The sequence below is a fragment of the Canis aureus genome, chromosome 29 (assembly GCF_053574225.1).
Source record: "Canis aureus isolate CA01 chromosome 29, VMU_Caureus_v.1.0, whole genome shotgun sequence".
Taxonomy (NCBI): Eukaryota; Metazoa; Chordata; class Mammalia; order Carnivora; family Canidae; genus Canis; species Canis aureus.
In genome coordinates this window covers 4469416-4493252 of record NC_135639.1, presented here as the reverse complement: position 1 = coordinate 4493252, position 23837 = coordinate 4469416, and the positions used below count along the sequence as shown (strand labels likewise).

General features: G+C 52.7%; 1 protein-coding gene and 1 long non-coding RNA gene across 5 annotated transcripts in view; one reads left to right on the top strand and one right to left on the bottom strand.

The window, feature by feature from the left end:
• Positions 1-650: 650 nt before the first annotated feature.
• The window catches only part of PTPRE (protein tyrosine phosphatase receptor type E), a 158328-nt gene continuing 135141 nt past the window's right edge, over positions 651-23837 (top strand). The window contains exon 1 of one of the 4 annotated variants that reach the window (XM_077877208.1): positions 651-744. Coding sequence is in view for 2 of the 4 variants with exons in the window: in XM_077877206.1 (XP_077733332.1) it covers positions 17564-17770 (207 nt within the window). In the remaining 2 variants the exon portion in view is untranslated. Of the gene's footprint in view, positions 745-15766; positions 16584-17529; positions 17771-23837 lie in introns of those variants that run through there. The other 3 variants (XM_077877209.1, XM_077877206.1, XM_077877205.1) reach the window with 3 other exon arrangements.
• LOC144300940 (uncharacterized) lies at positions 13287-23782 on the bottom strand. The gene is made up of 3 exons (XR_013367687.1): positions 23659-23782; positions 23020-23177; positions 13287-18332 (listed from the first exon to the last, which is right to left on the bottom strand). It is a non-coding gene; the product is annotated as an uncharacterized LOC144300940 (long non-coding RNA).

Below are 23837 nucleotides of genomic sequence, written 5' to 3'. Positions count from 1 at the left end.
GGGTGTTTAACCTTCGCGAGAGACACTGCCTCCAGGTCAAGCAAGCCCTTTAGCACCCCAGGGGCCACCGCTGCCCCCTCTTTACGGAGGAGGACTCCTGCTGGGGGAGGCTCTCGGGGGCTGTCGGAAGCAGAAGCGGTGCGGGGTGCCCGCCCTCCCCTGCAGCGCCCGCGGGAGCCGAAGCTCCTCCGCAGCAGCCGCGGGGCCACTTCCTGGTGCCCGGGGCCGCGGCGGGCAGCCGGGCCTCTCCCGCACCTGCCGCACCTGCCGCACCTGCCGCACCTGCCGCACCTGCCGTCCTCGGTTCGCGCCCCGTGGGCGGCCGGGCCAGGGGCTCCCCGGAAGCCGCCTGGGCGGCGGGGCGCTTCCAGGGGGGGCGGGTGCCCGGGGTGCGCTCCCCGCGCCGGACACCAGGCGTCGCCCCCGCTCCTCGCTGCGCCGCCCCCGCCCCCGCCGCGGAGCCGGAGCCGCAGCCGGAGCCCGAGCCGGAGCCGGAGCCGGAGCCCGGGCGGCAGCGGAGGTGGAGGCGGCGGCGGCGGCGGCGGCGGGACCCGGCCGCGCAGATTTCCTGCTCGGCCGCGGGCGGCAGGAGGCGGCGCCAGCGGCGCCCGGACCCCGCGGCCCCGGCGCGGCCCCCCCAGCCTCCGCCTTCGCGCCGGCGGGGACCCAGGGGCGCCCGGGAGGGCTGCGGGCCGGCGCCCGGGAGATGCGGAGCCGCGGCGGCGCGGGCGGAGCGGCCCCGAGGTGAGCGCGCGGGGGGCGGCGGCCGTGCGCCCTGGGGACCTGCGCCCTGGGGACCTGCGCCCTGGGGACCGCGCGCCCTCGGGGACCGTGCGCCCTGGGCGCGGACAGCGGGCCGGCGGGAGCGAGGGAGGGAGCGGGGGAGGGAGCGCGGGAGGGGCGGCGCCCGCTGCCGGCTCTCGGAGCGCGGTCCCCGGCGGGCGGGGGGGGGGACAGGGGGGCTCCCCGGGCGCGACCCCGGCCGCGGCGCCCCCGAACCCCCGCCCGCCCTTGGCCGCCGCCTGGGCGCCTCTCGCGCTCCCCCCCCACCCGGGAAACGGGCGCTCAGGGCGCGTGTCTGCGGGGGGGGGGCGACGGGGGGTCCCACGGGTGTGCCGGGGGCGACACGGTGCCGGGCGGAGACTGGAGCCTTTGGAGAAAGTGAGTCGGAGTTGCGCCAACTCGGGCCGGGGCGGGGGCCGCGCGGCGGATGCTGCGGGAGGGTCCGCGCGGCGGCGGCGGGGGGGGGCGGGGGGCGCAGACCTGCTGCAGGGAGCACCCCGACCCCGTCTGCAGTATCGGCGGGGTGGGTGATGTGACCTGTCAGGGCTCCCGGACCCGAGGTCGGCCCGGGGCGCACCTGCGGACCCCCCCTCCCCCCCGCCCTGGGGACCGCACGGAGGGGGAAGGCTGGGAAAGCCATGGGGTGCAGACGCAGGGCCAGCCCCGCCAGACCTGCAGGACCTGACCCGAAATTCCTGGCCTGGCAAACGTTTCTAGAAGGGCGCACGTTCCGCTTGCAGAACCGTGTGGATGTGTCTTAAAGGAGGACCGCTCCACGGGAGTTGCAATGCTGGAAACTCCGGGAAAGAAGGACGGGGCTCTGGGTGTTACAGGGTGGGAAGCCCATGGAGGGGAGTGGTGACCAGCCAGGGGTGGTGGCTCGGTTTAGAAATCCGGATCCTGTCCAGTCAGCTCTTGACCCCAAGTGCCCCCTTGACCCAGAGTGCCTGGAGGCTTTGTGCCCCTGCCACTGAGGAAGTTCTGTCTCTAGAGTAGACTCAGGCCCATTTAAATTGTGAGCGGAGGGAGAGGTGGAGGGGGTGTCTCCCAAGCCAGTACATTCAACCAAAGGTGGGCATGATGCAGTGGGGTGCATGCAGCTGGCTCCTGACGGCCGTGGTCACCCAGCCTACCAGGTATGGGGCAGCGCTTTGTGTGCACATGTTGTTGGGGTCTGTGCTCTTGAGCACAGACTCTAGGCCTTTAGGGAGGAAAAGGCCAGCTGGTGACATGGAATAGGCCCCAGAGATGGGACTGTGCTGTCAGCTAGAGGGCCTGTAGTGGCACTTGGCCCTCCCCGGGCATGGCTCTGCCTCTGTGACCTCGGGGACACGGGTCTTTGTTCACGGGTGTTTGTGATACCTGTGGCTCAGTAGCCTCCACAAGGAAGAAAACCCTAGAGTCTCCGTGCATTGACATGAACTAGAAGCTGGATTTGTCCCTATAGAGGGCCAGGTCGTTGGATGAATGGTTGGTTTTAGATTTGAAGACGGAAAAAAAAAAAAAAAGGATTTGAAGACGTACCGAGACATACCACGTCGACCCCCTGCACCAAATCAGTTGTGAGAAGTGCAACGGCTGTCACCTTGAGGCTTCTGGGACCCCCCGGAGGCCCAGGGCGAGCATGAAGCAGTGCAGCCTTGTCCCCATGCTGTACACAGAAGCCCCTTCTCACACATGTGTGCGAATCATCAACTCCTGAGGGGGGCCGCAGTGGCGGGGGTGGAAGTGCATCGGAGGGGTGTGTGGAAGGCGATGCCTGAGGAATCCGCAGCAGTTGCCAGGTGGTTAGTAATGAAGCTGAAATGAGTTTCGGTTGGTCGAAACATACGCCTCCTTCACACTCCGCCCCCAGTGGTCCACTTGGCTCTGCGTCCACTGCCATCATCCTGGTCCCCATACCCCCTTTTATCAAAACTCCCTCCTTGGAGGTCAGATGAGTTTCCGATCCAGACCACTCTCCAGCAAGTCTCACACCCACACGGCCCCTCTTGACGTTTCTCCTGGAATATCCAGTGCCTTAGCTCAACAGTTCCTAAGGTCAAACTTGTGAGCCCCCCAGCGCCCCCAGCCCCACCAGCCCAGCAGTTTCCCACTGTTTTCCCACCTTAGCCATCTGGTCACACCAACCTCCCACTGCTGTAGAAGGACAGGCTGGGTTCTAGTTTCCCTGAGGACAATATTGTATCCTTAACGTCCAGCCAAGCACCTGGCAGTGAGTGCGTCGTAACTGTCATTGGGCAGGTGGACAAACGAGGAAGTATTTGAGGAGCTCATCCTCTGAGGCAGATGAATTTGTGTCCTTTTAGCGGATGTCAGTTGTGGTTGATGGGCAGCCACACACTTGTGTCGCAGTAGATTGGACTGGATGGTGGAGAGGTGAGAGAGGTCCCTCTAGGGCTTACGTTGCCACTTCTTCTGGTGATGCTGAACACGTGTGCTGAAATGACTGCGCTGGACCAGAGACACTCCAGATGACCTCTAGGAGGCAGGTTTGGGAGCAGTGAGGGAACAGCATGGAAGCTACCCCCGACCCCATTCCTTTACTAGAGTGATACTTAGAGAGCTTCTGCTATCAAAATAGGAACAGATGTATCCATCAGGATAAAGACGGGCCTTCCTAATACTTGATTATCACTAAGAGAGAACCTGTGTGTTTCAGGAGCATCTCCAGTTCTTTAGGCGGGCTCTGTCCTAGGGAACCAATGCTCACTACTCCCTGGAGGTGCCCCCACGCTTTCCACATCCTTGGAGGTAGCGCCTCCTGAGCCTTCCCCCTCCCTTTTCTCCATCTTAGAAACTCCTATTTATACCTCACAGCCCACTTCAAATGCCTTGGGCTCCTCTAAGCCTTCCTGACCCCTCTACCTAAGGAAATCCCCCTTCCCTTTTCCCCTTTAGTTCCATAGAAGGTTAACTGCACCTGTCCTAGAGCACTTAGCAGACTCTTGGCTTTTCGAATAGTTTCTCTCTCCTAGAGTAGAAGGTGGGTCTCTGAGAGTTTGGACTTCGAGTGGAGGTATGGATTTACATAAATCCTGGCTCTGGTGCTAACCTCGGCTGAGCTATTCGAAACTGATCCCTCCGTGTTCTCCTCTGTAGAATGGGAGTGATCATCTCTACCTCCCGTGGCTATTTTGAGAGTGACAGGTGGTACATATACAGTACAGGCAGATGACTGGCACTCAGTAAATTGTGCTGGGCTAAAACTCCTAAAACACCTAAAGTTGTGGACTGCATCCATGAGGATCCAGTGAAATTTGAACGAATAAATTAAATGAACGAAGTCAGAACTCATATTAGTGGATACGTTTTGCCTGCCATCCAAAGTGCTAGGTCAAGCCAATAAGGTGTGACACGCTGGCTAACTTTATTTTTTGCATGATCGTGTGAATGATTATGTAAATTTTGTGTGATTAAGTATTTTAATCTCATAGTGCCACCACCTACCTGGGCTCCAAGATCAAGTCCATTCTGGAACACCCACCGTTGACTCTGCAGTGTTAGAGCGGTCTGTGAGGCAGACATGCAATTTTTTATGCACATTCCCCTATGCTCGGGGGCTGGATTAGACCAGTCTGTGGGTGAGACAACACAAAAGTGAGGTAAACCAGAACCAAGGAGCAGTGTGGGCTAGAACCGGGTGCATAGATCTGGGGTCGAAAGAACAGCTCCTAGATGGGATAGAGCATGCCAGCTATGGGGCTGTGGACCCCCGAAACATGCACAGCTGAGCATTTCTTACCTGCACAGAGGGACGTGTGGCACTGGGCCACCCCTGAGCCCCTCGTAGCTCCAGCACATTGGCCAACCTCACCCTCTCCACGCCTGGGGCTCGCAGTGCTGCTGACTCTCTAGGACTCAGTCCCTCTGCTGGGGCTGCCTCCCGTTCTCAGCTCACCCCTTCTGGCCACATCTCTCTCTCTGTGCCCTGGGTACCAGGTCTACCTAAAGTCAGATGTGGCTCATGGGCACGTTTAGCACGCTTTTATGTCAAATACTGGCCCGGGACATACCAAAAATCTGTTTTAGATGGTTAGTTTCTCATTATTTTGTCACCTGCATTTTTTTCCTCAAAGCAGAGTGCTGGGTAATCTTCTAGCTGGTTGGGGTTTTGGATCAGTGACATCTGAGCTAATAGGGGTTTCACCGAATTTTACGAATCCTCTAGCAGACATGGGTGCACAGTGTGGGGGGCTTCTGCTGGATGCTGTCGGCAAGATCCCTAGTTTGGGGATTACCAGGCCAGCTTCCTTTTCTTCTCTTGGTCTGGCTGCTGTTCCCCAAATGTCACTTGTCAGGGTCCGCCCCATCCAGGTGTTCTGCTCCGGGAGTTTTGATGTGGTTCACAGCCTCTTTGAACTGGGACAGCACCCGGCTCGGAGCCAGAAATGTGGGCATTCTTGCCTTTCTTTTAACTGCACGAATACTTCAAAAGGGCTGATTATGCTTACGAAATAGAAAAATTTTAACACTGTGTTTCAGGCAAACAACTTTTATATTGATTCCCATTGAAATAGGAACCAAATAAATATTTTTAAAGGATGTTTATTTTAAAATACCCTTCCACGGAGACAGAACATGAGAGTCTCCTAATTCTGGGAAACGAACTAGGGGTGGTAGAAAGGGAGGTGGGCAGGGGGTGGGGGTGACTGGGTGACGGGCACTGAGGGGGGCACTTGATGGGACGAGCACTGGGTGTTATTCTATATGTTGGAAAATTGAACACCAATAAAAAATAAATTTAAAAAATACCCTTCTAATATAAAACAAGACTTTCCAATTAATACAGCCCATTAGTGTATCTTGTATGAGATAACCAAGAAGGTGAGAAAGTTTTCTTTTGTCCAGAATCAAATATAAACTCCACCAGGAGGTGAGGAGAAAAAAAAAAATGATGTTTGACTATATGCCAAAAACCTGAAGTGTTTTTTGGACAGGTATTTTGATGTCAGTATTTCTTGGGTGAAGAATGAAGAAATGATAGGAAAAGTTGTGTAGGGGCGCCTGGGTGGCTCAGTGGTTGAGCGTCTGCCTTCGGCTCAGGGTGTGACCCTGGGGTCCTGGGATCGAGTCCTGCATTGGGCTCCCTGCATGGAGCCTGCTTCTCCCTCTGCCTGTGTCTCTGCCTCTCTCTCTGTCTCTCATGAATAAATAAATAAATAAAATACTAAAAGAAAAGAAAAGTTGTCTAGACCCCAGGCTGGGGTTGTGGCACCACTGGGTTTGGTCCAGCAGGTGGGCTCATCCTGGAATGAGTGTTCAGTGTTCAGGGGGCTCCTGAGGCACGTGAGTGGCTGCACGGTCCTCTCTGGGGACAGAGGGACACCTGTGTGGTGCTGGGACTCACGGGGCATCCAGCCCTTGCACGTGAAGTGTAGACATTGGAGGGTGGGAGTGGAGGATGCTGCTTGCAGAGGGCTCGCCCAGTGAGGATTTTACTTTGCCTGAGTACCGGCAACAAATCTAACCAACAGAGCTTTTCAGTGCTAGGGGCTCCAGTCCCAGGCTCGGAGCACAGACTTTGGAGCACAGGGCATGGGGTCACATTGGGACTCTTGACACTGAAGCTTTGGACAAGTGGCTGACCTTTTCCCAGTGTGATTTCTTGTCTATCCAATGGCGACAGTGACACTGCCCAGACAGGGCTGTCGTGTGGCTGGATTGAGGTCACGTGTGGGGAGCGCAGGCGAGAGCTTGCCAAATGGTCAGTGACCTGCTGTGCGCCTGGGCGTCTCGGGGTGGCCGGCCTTTGGATTGGCACGGTCCGGGCTCTCCTTTCTCCTCTGCCACATTTGCTTTGTCCTCAGGGCAAGTCACTTAATTTTCATTCTATAAATGCAGACATAATTTTTGGTTATTAATGTCCGTAAATCTATTTGGACGTTTCCAGCTGAACGTTAGTCACCGATTTTTGTGCTAGGGTGCAAATTAGTTCCATTTTTCTCCTCAACCAGGATTTCAGAATGTCCTCTCACATCGCTGCTGGATTACAATGTATTATTCTAAGTGACCTTTGTTGGAAGCCTTTTAATTTTGTTTCTCACTCCAAAAGGACTTTGCATTTCTCGGGCTGTGTCTCTGTAGTGGGCCTTTTGTGGGCCTGTCGGCTGGCTTGTGGCAGACTTGGCCCTGACTCCTTCGCCAGCACCCCAGGGTGTCCTTGGAGGGTGGGGGCCCACTGCTGGCGTGGAGCCCGGGCAAGTGGAAGCTCCTGTCCTGGCAGGTTCCTCGTTAAACTGCGGGCGCTCTGGTCTTCCTTTCTTCTCCAGTTCAAAAGGCCACCCTCAGAGGTGGACACCCACGGGCCCGATGGCCTGCGGCCCACCCCACCTCACCCAGTCTGCTCTTCTGGATTCTGGTCATGGGCTAAAGCTTTTATTTTGCTGTTTGAGATGTGGCACAGGTGGAAATCCCTCCGTGGGAAGGGCTGTGTCTTCAGAGTGGGCTCACGTTTGAGCTCTGGTGCTGACTCCCCCTGGGGGCTTGGGGTGAAGAGTTGAAGGAGGCAGATGAGTAGAGGGCCCGAGTGGGTTACAAAACACACTTTTGATGAAAGGCAAGGCTCTCTTTGAGGTTAAGATGGGATGGGTCTTGGGACGCCTGGGTGGTTCAGTGGGAGGTTAAGATGGGATGGGTCTTGGGACGCCTGGGTGGCTCAGTGGTTAAGCGTCTGCCTTCAGCTCAGGGTGTGATCCTGGGGTCCGGGATCAAGTCCCACATCCGGCTCCCTGCATGGAGCCTGCTTCTCTCTCTGCCTATCTGTGTCTCTCAGGAATAAATAAATAAAATCTAAAAAAAAAAAAAGGGATGGGTCTTTGGAGAATCCATGTTCCCCTATGGAGACAAAAGTAGATCCTCCCTACAGAATGCTCCGGCTCACTTTCTAGATTCCAGAAACAGGTGCTGGAGAATTAAGCTAAAAGGTCGGTATTTAGCAGAGCTGTTCCTACAGATGTTTGTGTCTCTTTCCAGAGCTTTCCTGTCTACAATGCACTTCTCCACTGTTGTGCATATAGAAGAGAAAGTAAGAGAGGAGAGAGACAGAAGCAGAGACACAGAGACACAAAGAGAGATGCACAGAGACAGAGACACAGGCAGAGATAGAGATAAAGAGATAAAAATACCAAGAGACAAAGAGAGACACAGAGACACATAGATAGAGGTAGAGACACAGAGACATGGAGGGAGAGACACAGAGAGACTCAGATACTGAGGTTCTTTTTTTTTTTAATTTTTATTTATTTATGATAGTCACAGAGAGAGAGAGAGAGAGAGAGAGAGGGGCAGAGACACAGGCAGAGGGAGAAGCAGGGTCCATGCACCGGGAGCCCGACGTGGGATTCGATCCCGGGTCTCCAGGATCGCGCCCAGGGCCAAAGGCAGGCGCCAAACCGCTGCGCCACCCAGGGATCCCTGAGGTTCTTTTCTTCTAGTATTTGTCATCTGCCTCCCGATTCCCTTTCAGCTCAGATGGGAGCTGGGGATGCTGGACACATGTGGTCAAGAGCTACAGGCCAGGGTGTGGCCGGGGACAGTATCAGAGGGCACAGGGGTGGCCTTCTTGGTGACGTCGGCACGGGGAGCCAACATTCAGAGCCAAACACTCTGAGTCTCTGAAGCAGAAGCGCTCCCACAATAACAGGGCAAAATCGCCGTGAACGCACAAAAAGCCAGAACATTTGTGTCTCTTTATTCCATTCAAGCAGCTACAGCCACCCTATCTGGGCTACCAGAATGTTGCCTCAGGGCACCTGCATTAATGACTAGAAAACAGGTGAAAGCTCTTCCAAAGAGATTAGAATTTTCCAGCTTCTTGAACAGGTAAAGATAAGCCCACGTGTGATCTTGGCTGCACCATGACGTTTGCTAACCAAACAGAAACTGGCCTTTGCTGCCACATTCGCTCAGGTCATCCCCAAACCTGCATTGTTACGAGGATCATTAATCCTTATAATTAGCGCTTTTTTTTTTTTTTTTTCCTTTCTTTTTTCAGGATGTGGTTTCTCTGGCTCTGGGAGTGTCCTTGGTTTCATAAACAGCTGAATGTTTAAGTAGTGGACGTAAAAATACTTTGAAACAGGAACCCAGCCCCGGCCTTAATTTTGAAGTGAGGCTGACTCAGCATTGTGTCTCCCAAGCCTCTGGCAGCACTTTATTAAGTGCATCAGTAATTCAATAAATTACTTTCTGCGAATGTTGCAAACATCAGCTAAAGTTCAGGCATCTATTGGAGATGTTATCAATCTGCCCATTTAGATTCCTTTGAGCAAAGTCCTGGTTTTGGCCCAGTGTCATAGAAGAATGCAAGAGCCAGAAATGTAATAATTTTGTGCCACATCGTGCCAAGCTGGGTCCACTCTGAGCCAGCCAACAATATTCTTTCAAAGGATATTTCTTGGTCTTCATCAAATGTGTGGAGTATTTACAAGACTCCGTGAGGTCATCTAGAAGATCGAGACGGGGTGGTTGGAAATGTTAAACATGAATTGGGTCCCTGCCGTGTACACGCTCCGTGGTTAGTAGTGAAGTCATTAAAAAAAAGAGTCTCAGTGCCTATCCTGTGAGGGTTCCACGTCCGTGGGAGGTGGCACTCGCCGCTTCCAGGGTGTGTGAAACGTGATGCCGGCCGCAGAGGTGGGCTTGCGGAGGAGGTCCTGGAGGGGCTTCGCCAGGTAGAACAGGCTTGGTTTTTGAGGATATTTTCTTGGCAGCCAACAGGGCTAGATCATTCAAGACAGAGGAGCTCCCGTGTGCTTGCCCAGCAGTGAGAAGTATCATGTCCTGTCTGGGGAGCAGCAGGGGTCTGGGTGGGGCCAGAGCCCAGGGATGGAGGGGACGAGACAAGAGGAAGGCTGGAAAATCTGGGAATCTGCAAACACTTGTAAGCCCTTGAGGAGTGTGGGTCTGCTTGATGGACAGGTAGTTTTTGGTTTTTTTTAAGATTTTATTTATTTATTTATTTATTTATTATTTATTTATTTATTTTTTTAAGAGACAGAGTGAACAAGAGAGAAAGCATGAGCAGGGTGAGAGGCAGGGGGAGAAGCAGACTCCCCGCTGAGCAGGGAGCTCGATGCAGGGCTCGATCCCAGGACTCCGGGATCATGACCTGTGCGGAAGGCAGATGCTTAACTGACTGAGCCTCCCAGGCGCCCCTGGACCCGTAGTTCCTAACCTATTTGGAATCATGGCTGCCTTTGAGATTCTGAGGAAAACTATAGATTCATTCTGTAGAAAAACGCATGTGTGCACACAGGTTTTTTTGGTTTGGGTTGGGTTGGGTTTTACAGTTTCAAGAAAGACTTGCCTGACCGCAGCCCCATACTTCTCAGCTGAGGACTGCATGCATCTGGACCAGACACATCTTGAGAGATGATGATGAGCTCAGATCATGGGTTGAGTTTGAGCTGCCCTAGGGGACCCAAATGGACTCCTTGGACATGGGCAGTTGTCTCTGCTAGGGTCTCTTCAAAGTGGCTGAGATAATGTGCGTGCCTCACTATGCTAATCATCCTAATTTCTTCTTATTAAAAACTCTGGTTACAGTGCACCTCTGTGCACATTGGACAGTATTCCTAATTTGGTAACATGGAGTAAGTCATTTAATTGTGGCTGTTGTCATCGGAAGAGCCAGCTCATAGGGAGTGGGATAAGAATGGGCTCATGAAGCTCCGTGTGGTTGGCCACCGTTGGCCTCTGACAGGTTCAAACTGGGAGTCACCCCGAGCTCTCTCTCTGGCAACCAGGACTCTTGCCTTATAGACCTCAGTCTAGCTTGGGGCAACCTGTTCTATATTTCCTCTTATGGGGAGAATCCATATGAAGCAATGACAGTTACTAAAGGGGTGGAAGGGATCCCTGGGTGGCGCAGCAGTTTGGCGCCTGCCTTTGGCCCAGGGCACGATCCTGGAGACCCGGGATCGAATCCCACATCGGGCTCCCGGTGCATGGAGCCTGTTTCTCCCTCTGCCTGTGTCTCTGCCTCTCTCTCTCTCTCTCTCTCTGTGACTATCATAAATAAATAAAAATTTTTAAAAAAGGGGTGGAAAATGGTGCTCTGGGGGTCAGGGGAAAGGAAATGTCCCAGAGGCAGACTGTGCCTGGGGGTTGGGGGGAGCTGTCTTGTGGTAGGGCATCCCAGTCTGCTCAACATCCCAGCAGAGTGGGAGGAAAGTCACCAGTTCTAGCCTGAGGGACCCGAGGCTGCCCCCGTGAGGAGTTCTGACCCTGGTTGGGTGCCTTCGCCGATTTCTCAGTGAGCACAAAAGAACCTTTGGTCCAAACCCCAGTGACCTGGACCAACTGGGAATCACCAGTTCTGTGTTCCTTTCTGGAGGAAGGAAATTTTACAGAGGGCTCCCTGGCTTTTCAAACATTCTCAAAAGTCACGGTGGTCAGAGATCATGGCATGTCTGTTGCATTAAAAATTCCTTTTCTCCCTTCACTGTACACATATCGGGCTGGACCCCAGAACGGTTCCTGGGACCGACCCAAGACTTGGCAGTTCAGCCGTACATCTGTGCTCAGGAGACTGAACTCATTGCACACCCAAGGGCCACCCCTTACATTTATTATCATCAAATAAAAAAGAATAGGGTTTTACTCATTTCTAGCTATTTCTTAATAGCCTTGCTCGTGTGTTTTTAGATAACCAAAAATATGTTTTCTGTACAAGCCTTTCAGTTTGCCAGAAACCAAAGCCAGTTCTCCCTTTTCATCTTAGATGGCATCTCTGAGGCTTGGCAAACACTGGGACGTCCCTGTGTAGAGTCTGAGCACGTTGCCAGCTGTGATGAGGGGCCTGAGGCCTGCCCAAGGTCACACTCTCTGCTCCAGGCCCCCCTGTCCTGACCCGGGGCGCCTCTTTTCTTGACCTCCCTGACCCCTTCATCCTTCCTGCCCTGTCTGACACACTGTCCGGGGTCTCAGGACATGGAGGCCCCTCGTCAGGTTCCGGGAGATGAAAGCCCACCTTATCTAACCCTGAGCGGGCCCCGAAGGTGAGCTGTGATTAGCTCACTGCTGTGCATCCGTCTCTTGCTTGCTTGGCCTGTGTCACAACAGGCCTATTTGGGGTGTGGCTTGTCTGGCGCATTGCTTCCCGGGGTACGTTAGAAGGCCGTCGCATGTGTGTGTCTTATCTGTAGCATGCTTTTGTCTAGCAAATGATTTATTATTTGTTATATTGAAAAGCATATCCTGAATGGATGGTTGGTGCCAGGCAGGAATCGATGACGTCGATTCTGGTTATTTGCCTTTGTCATGGATGCTGCTGTTGTTGTTTTCTGTATGGCGGTGATCTGTAAGGGTTTTGAGGAGATCATGCCTTCTTTTGAGGCTTGACATCTTGGCACATGGAGCAGCCTCAGGCCTGCTGGGGCCGAGCCTGGGGTGCCGGTCTTGGGAGACTCTGTGAACACCGCACACTGCATGTAGCAGGCCGCCCCACCACCCCTGCCGATCTGTGCAGACAGCATGAACATCCCTGACCCCTTTTCTGTGACCTAATGTCATTTAAAAAATTCAGACCTGAGAACCACCAAGACTGTGGACACATGAAACCCATACATAGTGAAGCGGTCAGTCCTCCCTTCTCTTTGGTGGGGGGTGGCTATGGCAGTAAATAAAGCAACAGCTGTGATAATCCTAGAAACCGTTGTATTGATGGGACACTTGTCCGGTTAGGCCTCTTCCGAGTACTTTCATATGTGAGCACACTCTGCATACAGCAGCGTGTGAGGCCGGAGTAGCACTGGGCTTGCTCTGGAAAAGAGGAAATGCAGGCACCCCCCGCCCCCAAGTGGGGGCAGGGCAAGGCGAGGACTAAACCCACAGAAGGACCAAGGGGGGAAGATGTGAGGGGCACATGGGGCCTGTGGGGAGGTGGACCCCAGCTTCACTGAGGGAGCACAGTGATGGGAGCATGGCCTGCCTGGGAAGGGTCTCTGTCTAGCAGGGCCCAGACTCCAACCCGGGGCTGGGGGAGGCCATGGAGAGCTCTGAGGAGGGAGAAGATGATGTGCAGGATGGATAGGGATGAGCTGGGAGTGCAGAGAGGGGCCGGGAAAGGCTCCCAGGTGCTCCCTCTGGCAGGCCCTGCATCAGAGGCACGGGGGAGGCCCCAGAGCACCATGTGTGCGTGCAGTGAGGTTGGGGAGCTGCGTGTTTTACAAAGCCCCCTGGGAATCCCGATGCCAAGCTGGAGAACACTGGGGCTTCCACAGGGGCCCAGGAATGAGGTCAGGACCTTCCGCCACGGGGGCAGCAGGAGGGAGGGATTGATGCCTCGCAGGGCCGACCAACACCCTGGCTGGTGCTGACAGCTCTCAGGACCCAAGTGAGGACATCGGGAAGGGAGCATCTGAGTGTCTCAATGAGAGACTTCTGTCCTGGACAGTCTCCTGTGTGCTCTGCTCCCCTGCACGCTCCTTTTCTGGCCCCTTCTGTCCTAGTGGAACGTTGTCAGATGACCTGGTGTTAATGACTTCATGAGAGCCAGTTCAAAGTTGCTTTTATTTTCATTTAAAGATTTTATTTATTTATTTATTTATTTATTTATTTATTTATTTATTTATGAGAGAGAGAGCACATGCAAGAGTAGAGTGTGTGTATGGGGGGGTATGCAAGGCAGAGGGAGGAGCAGACTCCCCACTGAGCAGAGAGCCCGGCGTGGGACTCGATCCCATGACCCCGAGATCATGACCTGAGCCGAAGGCAGACGCTTCACCGACGGAGCCCCCCAGGTGCACCCAAAGGGTTGATTTTAAGAGGAGGACAGCTTGGGGCAGACGGGGGCTAGACCAAATAGAGCTGCCGTGGGCATTTCCAGCGGCGCCCGGCCTGGGGGCGGCTGGCCTCATGTACACGGTCCCCATCCGTCGTTCATTTGTTCAGCAGATACAGGATGCAAGACCTGCCGGCTGTGGGCGACGACGTCCGCAGGCCCGGCTCTGCATCCTTTACCTGGGGCCTGGGCTTCCGTGTCTGTGAGTCCGTCTGTCTCTGGGACTCCCCTGGACGGCTGGCAGTGCCCAGCTGGGGCTCGCCGTGGGGCCCGGGGGTGGTGAGCGGGCCCGGGGCCTCGTGGCAGGTGGCCATGCGGTCCCCGGGTCATCTGCGGGGGACCGAGGAGGCTTTCCTGCTGGGACCTGCCCGCTGCTCCTTTCTGTGCAGATCCCGATCGGGGCGTGCTCATCCAGGGCCCCCGGCCACGCCGGTGCTCGTGAGCGCGAGGCTGCCCTCAGGACTGCGAGTGGCACAGGATGAAGCGTGAGCGTGGGGCCCTTTGCCAGGCCTTCTCCTAGCGGGCTCCCCCGTCTCGTAGACTCGCGCGCCTTCCTGTCTGCTCCTGACTTCAGCGTACGGAGGAGACCACGGCCAAGGGCGACGGGCAGCAGCGTCCCCCGGAGCGGCTGTGGGGCTGTGGTCGGGCCTGCCCCCTCCCTGTCCCCTCCCTGCCCCCTCCCTGGCTCCCCTTCCTCCTTCCCAGTCCCCCTCCCCTCTCTGGGTTCCCCATTCACAGCCTCACCGCTGGGGCTTCTGCTTCCAGAAACCCCAGACTCCCCATCGCCCCCCTTCACCTCCGCTGGGGACCCCGGCGTTGATGGGGCGACCGGTGCGACCCCAGACCCGGCCCCCGTGGCCCAGGCCGTGGCTCTGCCGGCAGCTGCGGCCGCCTCGTGCCCCTGGCGGCTCTCCCACCCCGTGCTCCTGCGCAGGCCGGAGGCCTTGAGAGCTGGCACTTCACCCTCAGAGCGGCTGGCATGCCATTCTTTGGAAATGAGTAATCCGGAGCTAGTCCAAGAAATAGCCAGTGCTGCTGCCCGGTCTCAGGGGGCGAGCCAATTGCCTCATCACGTGAGGCGTCCAGGGAGCGGCCTTCGCGGGCCTGGGCCCTGCCTCGGGGGGTCCGTCGGGGAGCCCCGACCCCAGCACCCAGGGCGGGTGCTCCGAGTCTGCGGGGAGCCGCACGGTGGGACGATTCTCAGCCTGTTCCCTTCTGATTGAAAATCATTTTGAATCGGTTGGAAGGGCTCTGTAGAGACTTTCTGCTTTCGAAAAGGCCCCTCAACGTAGCCCCCAGTCTCTTTAATGTGTGCCCGAAGCACACGCACATCACGTCTGGGTGTCTCTGCAGCCGCTGGCTGAATCTGGGGACGGGAGCCGGCCTCTGCGAGCTGCGCCTTCCGCCCTGGCGCCCCTTTCCTGCAACCCGATTTCTGGGGGGCGGAGGCGGGGCCCCCACAAGGAGCAGAGCGGGCCCGGGGAGCTCCGTGGGAATGCGGCGCTGCCTCCACCGCACCAGCGGCACGTTGGGTGGCGGGGGGCAGGCGGGGGGGGGGCGTTTAAATACTGTATCGAGTTGCTTGGAAATCACATTAAGCCCCAGAAAGCCCGGGGCGAGCAGAAGGTGTCTCTGGGAAACTGGGTGCCCGACAAATGACAGGAAGATGTGAGAACAGACCGCGAAGGGTTTCGATTGAGAAAGAGTTGGTGTGTAAATGGGGCTGAGTTATAGGGGCACAGGCATGGCTTTCCTCGGCAGAAAGGCCAGGGGAGGTGGACGGCACGTCTTCAGCCACAAGTTCAGGCGTGATTTGTCAGCAGGGCGTGGCCGTCAGGCTGCAGTCGCTGATGCCCTCTGCCCACCTCCGCTCGCTGTGCTTGCGGCATATTTAAGAACCCAAGCGATAAGAACTGCAAGATTAACCACCTGGGCTAATGTTCAGTAGGGTCCCCTTGGGTTACAGACGGTGGGAAAAGTGGCCCGGACCCACGTAACTGGCTCCTTTCATCTTTCCTCAAAACTCTGGGTAATACAAAATGTTTAAATCTAGAAGTTTTAAGGAGCTTGGTGCAACTGTAGCCGAGCTTGCTACAAAGTAGCTGTTGTGATGAATAAACAGAAAACCCCACCCATGGCACCATCTCCAGGTTGCGCAGAGGCATCCGGAGGAGTCCCTGGGATTCTTGGAGACGCGCAGTCCCAGGCTCAGAGGAGGCTCCCTGGACTACGCTGACGCGGTTTTCTGCGCTCCAGAACAGAGCTGGCAGGTTGGCCCCATCCCACCTGGCCGCAGCCAGCACACCTGAGGGCTCGAGGACCCGCTGCCGTGCCTGGCAGGCCGAGGTTGGCTGGAGGGCAGGAGGCCTCAGTTTCTCCCTGCGTGAATCCACGCGTAGCGCCGTCCGAGCATCCTCATGCCCCGGCAGCTGGCTTCCCCCAGAGACAGCGATCCCAGGGAAAGCCAGGCGGAAACCACGACGTCTTTGAGGACCTCGGCTCAGGAGTCACGCCGTCTTCCCTGCAGCGCCCTCTTGGTCGCACGGCTTGGTCCTGTCCGTGCAGGGAGGAATGAGGAGCCCTTTCCAAAGAGGACAGGGTGCTGGGGAACCTCGCTGTTTGTTATCCTGGGTTGGCGAGTCGTGGCTTTTAGCTGGACACCAGCTCTGGTTAACTCTGGTTAACTTAATGAGAAAAAGAACTGGACAGAAGGTTCCTGGATCGTTCTGAGAATCACCCGGAAGTCTGGAGACCAAGGCTCAGAAGAGGGACAGGAGCCCGGGAGGCCCTGAACCACAGTTAAGGCCCAGCCACAGGAAGCTTTGGGTAAGGATGTGGCCTGTGGTCCGTGGCACCGATGCTGCTGGGCATGTCTGGCACCGGCCTCTCACGACGGTGGCTTCCGCCAACACTTCCGAAACATCCCTGGGTGTGTTCACCCTGAAGAGTCAGAGTCTTGGGTAGGATTGATTGGTGGAGCCCGTCGCACCTCCCTGCCACGGTTTGGCTACAGGTACGTGGAGGGCAGGGCCTGCAGGTGGGCTCCTGGTGGCACACAGAAGACGATGCCAGGAGGCAGGAAGAGAGTGTCGACGCTGAGGGCAGCCCCCGGACAGCAGACGTCCCCCCTTCCTGCCTTGTACTGAGCTCCAGGGTTATTTTTGGTCTCAAATGCACCCCGAATAAAAAAAATGCACCCCGAATTACAACATTCATACATTCCTGAAAAGTTACGTTGATTCGAATTGTGGTTTATCTACACTGGCTAAGCTTAATACCTTTTAGAAGTCTCGCAGATAATCCTTCCCCAAAGCAGCTAATCCTTTTAGAGAACAAATAATCACTTCTTAACCTTTTTATTTTTGAAGATCAAGACTCTGTATATTGGGTTTTCTCAAGGCAGAGTATCCAGCACTTAGGCATCCTCTTTTGCTCAAGAGTGAGGAAATGTTTCAGGTTTATAGATAACCACTTGCAATCGCTCATGCTGTGTGGGAAAAAAAAAAATCAAAACACTGAGGGTTTTTTTCTTTCTCCACTGTAATTGATGATTGTCTGGAAGGAAGTATGGGGCTATTAAAATTTTTAAAGAGCTTGTATTTATTTATTTTATCTTACCTGCAAGACTGTTTAAAAAGCCAATTTAAGAAGTAAGACCTGGAACATTTACATGAGTGAAGATACAGGCTTTTTTTTGGTTTTGTTTTGTTTTTGTTCTTGTTTTTGTTTTTTTGCTGTTAAGACCTGGGGAGTCCCATTTGGAAGAGTCACCTTTAACATTAATTTTTTTCCTCCCGCAAGAGGCTTTCACATTACGGCAGAAATATCTTGTTCCATTTCCTCGGGTTGCTTTCACGCTTCCTGGATGAGGGAGCGAGGCCCCGAGGTGACAGCTGGGCAGGAGCCTGGACGGGGTGGGCGTGGTGAGCCAGACGGAGACCTGACTCGCTGCTCCAAGCTGGTGACAGGTTCTGCGCATCTGGAACAGTCCCGATGGCCTGGGGAGCACGGAGAAGCAGCAGAGGAGGAACTGGAAGCAGGCGGGGAGACCGGTGGGGCAGGTGCTCTCAAAATCTAACAGATGACAGAGAGTGCCTGATGATGGTTGCCGTTCAGGTGCCTCTATGTGTCAGATGCATGCCTGGGTCTCGTCGCTTTTTGCCGGTGACAGGCCAGTGGAGTGGAGTGGTCTCCGTCGCGGTAGGTTCTCTTACACCTCTCGAGGGGTGTAGGGGGTGCTCACTGTAGACCTGGACGGCATTAATATCTCAATGAGGCTAATTCGGCTGCTTTCTTCTTTAGAGCTAGAACCTAGAGGGGTCATTGGTTGATATAAATGATATAAATGAAGTACTGGTTGATATTTTCAGGGGCTGTGTTACTAAGGAACATATTCCTTTAATTACTAGACCCATTGTGGCAAGGTGCTCCCGTCTGAGAGGGCACAGGAGAAGGTTGTGGGTTCACTTGGTGGGTCTGAATCGTCTTCAGTCTAGGGGTTGCTTGTGTGTGCAGTGTCAGCCCATTTTTATGATTGGTAAAACTGAGACTTGGATGAGTGAAATGAGTTGTTCAAGGCCATATAACGAGAAGGCGGCCGGGCTGGGACTCCAGATGCCAAGTGGGGCGTGTGTCGTCACTGGACCTGGACACTAGGTCTCACTGAGGAGGAACAGCTTGGAGGGGTTGCAGCCTGGGAGTCCCGGTAGCTTGTATGTGCCTCTTCCTGTCCCTCCAGACCATGATTCCCAGATGCTCACATCTTTGCATAAAATATAAGGTTAAAGAAAATACAGTAAGTAACATTTTTGAGTGAGGTATCTTCGTCATTTATACCAGATTACAGATGACTCTGATCCCGTGGTGGGGCATAAAGTGAGTCACTTTCCTGATTTTAATTTTTCTGTTAAGAGAGAACAGTAATTTCTACTTACCTGGTGCATTTTATTGTATATTTATTGTTATTGTATTAACATTATTCTTTAAAGGTGCTGTGGCTTTTTCCATCGTTTATTATATTTAGCCATAAAACACAGAAGGCAGCATCATTTTTTTAGCTGAGAAAATTGATGCAGTCTACAAAAACTATTAGAGAGTATTGGTTTCCTACGTACAGTAATCCTGAATTGCTTTTTTTCCCCTCAAGATTCATAAGATTGCATTAGTGGTAAACTTTAGATTTATGGCTAAAACAGAACTTCAGAGAAGATTTATTTCGGGAGATTTGTTGTTTTTTTCAGTTTTCCAACCTCTCATACAAAGCATCTGAACAAACTTTGCAATTCTCTTAATTTAACAAAGAGACCGTCCTCTGATTGCTCTTGTTTTGTTAATCCGGGTGTCTTGAGTGCACCCACTTCCTGGCCTGCTCCCTCTTTCAGTAAATTGCGTTTGTCCTTATCGACAGACCTCTGTGTGTGTTTCCTTAGAGCTTGGATTTTCTGAGCAGGAAGGAAAGAGGAGAAAACTTAGTGCAGATACGGCCTTTCTTTAACTGTTTTTAAATGCGCACATGATTGCTGCTTCGTTATCGATTCCATCCGTCCTTCTGTGGGAAGTTTGCCCGGTGCCAATCCATTTCTTTCTTTCTTTCTTTCTTTCTTTCTTTCTTTCTTTCTTTCTTTCTTTCTTTCTTTCTTTCTTTCTTTCTTTTTTCCACGTTTTTAATGGTCTTTTTCTGTGCACCGAGAACCATTTCTTCTGGCCGTGTGACAGATTTGCTGTGCTGGGTTCGATTAGCATGCTTGTCTGATCCCCAATCCATCTGCGAGGCAGCCTGATTAACGGGGAGAAATAGTAAACATCCTGTCCTGGGTGCAGACTTGGAGGTGTGTGCTGGAAATGTGTGTCTCCCTTGGAAAGAACATTTCGGAAAACACAGTGTTTGGTAGATAAGGGCCGCACTCGTCATGTCTCATCAGAGAACAATCGTAGCGTTCAGTTTCATATCGTCCTGCTTTTAGCCCAACTTTTATAGCGGAACCAAGCACTGAGCGCTGTGTGAGAGGTCAAGGTCAGCACAAATCAGCTTTCACCCTGGGAAACGAAAATTAGCGGAATAGCCCTGCAAAGTGGCATGTTTGTTAAATACAGCGATTGTTGTGAATGGATTTATGCATCCAATTTGTTTGCAGTTGTCAAAACCTCATTAATTGGAAGCCCAATGACATTGTTTGCTGTTTCAGATCAGTTTTAAATTACACATGTACTGCTTAATCTTAAAAGCAAAATTAAACCTTGCATTGGTATATACACTTCAAGTTACCACACTAAGCCGTTCTAGGCCGGGGGAGGGAGTTTAATACACGTTGTAAAATAAAATTAGGAGTTCCTTTGGCTTCCGTGGTGGCTCATGTAATTAGGTTCTGTCAACTGTAATTTTTCAGGTTAATTTCTTCCACGATGTATGCTGGGTAAATAATAAAGCTATAAATCCCTTTCTACATTTAAATTATTGTATAAATCCTTAGTATTAATGCAATAAAGTATTTTAAGTAAATTACTTGGAAGTATGAGTTGTATGGCACGTAGGCAAAGTTGATGTCCTTTTTTAGAAATCAGCAAAGATAGGTATTTTATTTGTCTAACAAATACAGGGGTTGATCAAGTCTCTAGGCCCAGGTGCTAGGGACACAAAGGTCACAAGGTTGCTGCCCCTGAGAACCTGCAAGTCCTGTGTGACCTTTTCAAAAGGTTCCCTGAGACAAGTGTGCCGGAGGGTTTCCTGCCAGGCGTGGCCAGATGGGTGGGGAGCCGTGGCTGGCAGCGGGCACCCCTAGAGAAGGTATGGGGAACGCCAGCCAGTTTGGCCACAAGACACTCTTTTCCATCCCGTTCCTGAGTATCATGATCTGGGCTCTGGAAGTCTTAGCCTGGGGTCTCATGAGAGTTTGTGGATAAAATTCAGAGGGTCTGTAAATTTAAACAGCAAGAACATTTACCCCTTCATTTCCATATAATCACCTTCCAGTCTTATACACCTTGTACCTATACAGTGGGACCCTCCAAGCCCAGCCCCACCTCCCGGCCACCATAGTCTCTCTTTCCCTCTGGTTTTGTCTTGGCCAGAACGTGATATACCTGGACTCTCTACAATATGTAGCCTAGTGAGTCTGGCTTCTTTCACGTAGCTTATGGATTTCAGAATCACTCTTGTGTGGTGTGGATCACCAGTTCCTCCCATTTTACTGAGTGGTGTTCCATTGTACGGAAGGCCCACCGTGTGTTTCATCTTTCTCCAGGTGTGGGGCGTGTGGGTGGGTTCCAGTTTGGGGCACATATGAATAAAATGGCTGTAACATGTGCATAGAAGCTTCGGTATGAACCTAGGTTTTCAACTCACTTGGAAGAGTAAGGATGGGGTTGCTGGATGGCATGTCATGTATGTTTATTTTGATAAGAACCTTCCAAGCTGCTTTCCATAGTGGGCAACCCTTTGCTTTCCCACCAGCAGAGTGTGAATGTTCCCGTTGCTCTGTACACTCACCAGCATTTGGTATTGTCAGTCTTTTCCCTATTTTTTTTTTCCTTTTTTGATTTTTGCCTTTGGTATAGGTGAGTAATAGGATCTTACTGCAGTTTTAATTCGCATATCCTTAATGACTAAGGGTGTTGAGCGTCTTTTCCTGTGCTTACTTGCTCAATGCCCATCTTTGGTAGTGTCTGCTTAAATCTTTTGTCCATTTTATTTTAAAGATTTTATTTATTTATTCATGAGAGACCCACAGAGAGGGAGAGAGGCAGAGACACAGGCAGAGGGAGAAGCAGCCTCCATGCAAAGAGCCCGATGTGGAACTCGATCCTGGGAATCCGGGGCCACGCCTTGAGTCAAAGGGAGGCGCTCAACCGCTGAGCCACTCAGGTGTCCCTCTTTGTCCATTTTAAAAATTAAATGTTGTTCCACCTATATATTTTGAGGTCACTGAAAGTATTATTGTGTGAGTAACCTTCACTCGATGGCCCAAGGGAGCCATGTCACCAAAAGGGTTAAGAGCCCTTGAGAGACACACTATCCTTAAAATATCTTTTATTCTTTACATTTTTGCATTTTCTTGTGGCACATGTCCTTGTTCAAAGTCTGTCACACACCATTTCCAAGGTAGCAGCTTGCCCGTGATAGAATATATTGCTACCCCATCATTCTTTCTGTGCGGTGTACATAAAATGGGATTTCAAAACATCACCCTCAAGTGTGGGCGGGATTCCTTATGCCTCCCCTCCTCTTCAGTGAGCAGTAAGGCATTTCTTCTGTTTTTATTTATGAAATTCTTTGGCCCTCTTCGATTCTTTACTCAAATGGAAGGAATCTTAATTTGCAGGAAAAATGTGTACCAATATATTCCAAGAAAATGGTCCCATTCCAGCTTTTGCATTAGGAGCTCTTTTCTTAAAGCAGCGTGAGTGTGCAGTTGTCTCTGCAACACTGCGAATTAACGATTTTTGGTGTTTCCAACACAGCTCCTCAGTGGAGCTCACGTCTCAGCAAAAATGCTTTTTCTCTGGTTGAGATATATTTTACGTGTCTTGTGGACTCTTTTAAGTGGATAGCTAAATTGTGACTTAGTCATAACCAAATCTGTGACACAAGGCTCAATACAGTCTTCAGTGGCTAATATTTTTAGAAATCATCAGCTTAGTTATCACCAGCACAGGAGTTTTATTTTGTGCTTCTTCTTTTTTTTCTTTTTAACATTTATTTTTATTTATTTAGTCATGAGAGACACAGAGAGAGAGAGGCAGAGACACAGGCAGAGGGAGAAGCAGGCTCCATGCAGGGAGCCCGATGTGAGACTCGATCCCGGGTCTCCAGGATCAGGCCCTGGGCTGCAGGCAGACGTTAAACCGCTGAGCCACCCGGGCTGCCCTTTTGTGCTTCTTCTATTAAAGAATATAAGGCCCAGAAATGTTATTTTATTTTATTTTAATCTGATAATTGATATAGTGATGATGATTAATACATGATTAATCTGACTGAGGATTCTCTTTTTCTCCATCAGAGAGAAAAGAGAAGGGGCACCTGGGTGGCTCAGTCAGTTAAGGGTCTGCCTTCAGCTCAGGTGGTGATCCTGGGCCCCGGGATCAAGCCCCACATCATCGGGCTCCCTGCTCAGTGGAGAGTCTGCTTCTCCCTCTCCCTCCGCCCCTCCTCCTGCTCGTACTCTTTCTCTCTCTCAAATAAATAAATTAAATCTTTAAAAAAAAAAAAAAAGGAAAGAAAAAAGAAACTGAACAAGAAAAGTAAATGCAACGTATACGTTGAAAATTCATGTTGGGCGCATACATGAAAACATGCCGTGGTGAGGAACGCTGCCATGTGTTAATTATTGCTTTAGAATGAGCACTTGTGATAAATTGATGCCCTAAATTTTATATTTGGCACATTTAGCATATGCAAATGAATGTTAAGTGCTTATGGTTCTGGGAGTAAGAGATAGAAAAAAACTCCTTACCTCCTAGCTGTGTGCAGTCCCTCGTGCAAACGAGGATCTCCGTGGGTGCAAAGATGGGAACGGTTATAAAGGCAGAAGCACCTCGGGGAGTCCATTTGGAGTCCTGTGACCTCATGTAGGCCTCATGGGTGTCCCTTCTACTCTTTTTTTCTCCTAGCCTACAGAGAAAGCAGGGTGGAGAAGGCGCCTTTGCTCATTTGCACACGCGTGTGCTCAGGGCCACTCTCCCTCTCCACCGTATCAGGTTCCCGCTGCTGCTGTGACAAGTTAGCAAACGTTTAGCAGCGTAGACCCCCAGTTCCGGAGGTCAGGGCCCAGCACAGCTGCTGTGTGCGTCTTGCTGGTTCTCCGTTAGATGCTCAGGGGACGAAATCAGGGTGTCGGCAGGGCCGGGCTCCTTGGCGGAGGCTCCGGATGTGGGGCTCCCAAGGCCAGCTGGTGGGGTGCGCGTTCCCACGCAGGCCGTCGGTCGGGTGGCCCTCGGGTCAAGGCAGCCCCCGTCCGTGGCTCCTGGCTCCCGTCCACTAGCATCAGGCCGGCACCTAGGGGGTCCCTCTCCTGCTGGGGTGTCCCCGCCCCCCCCACCGTGTCTCTCTCACTCGTGGGACCTGGGCCCACTCCCTGATCCGCGATGCTCACCCCGGGTTGATGTGAGCTGATCGGTAACCCTGATTCCACCTGCCGCGGCCCTTCCCAGCCGCACCTGGATGAGCGCTTGATGGAGAAAGCCCGGGCGGGGGTGGTGGGGGGATCTCGGGGGATGTTCTCCGAATCCTGCCTCCCAGCATCCCGCACGTGCACGTTCAGAGCAAAATAAC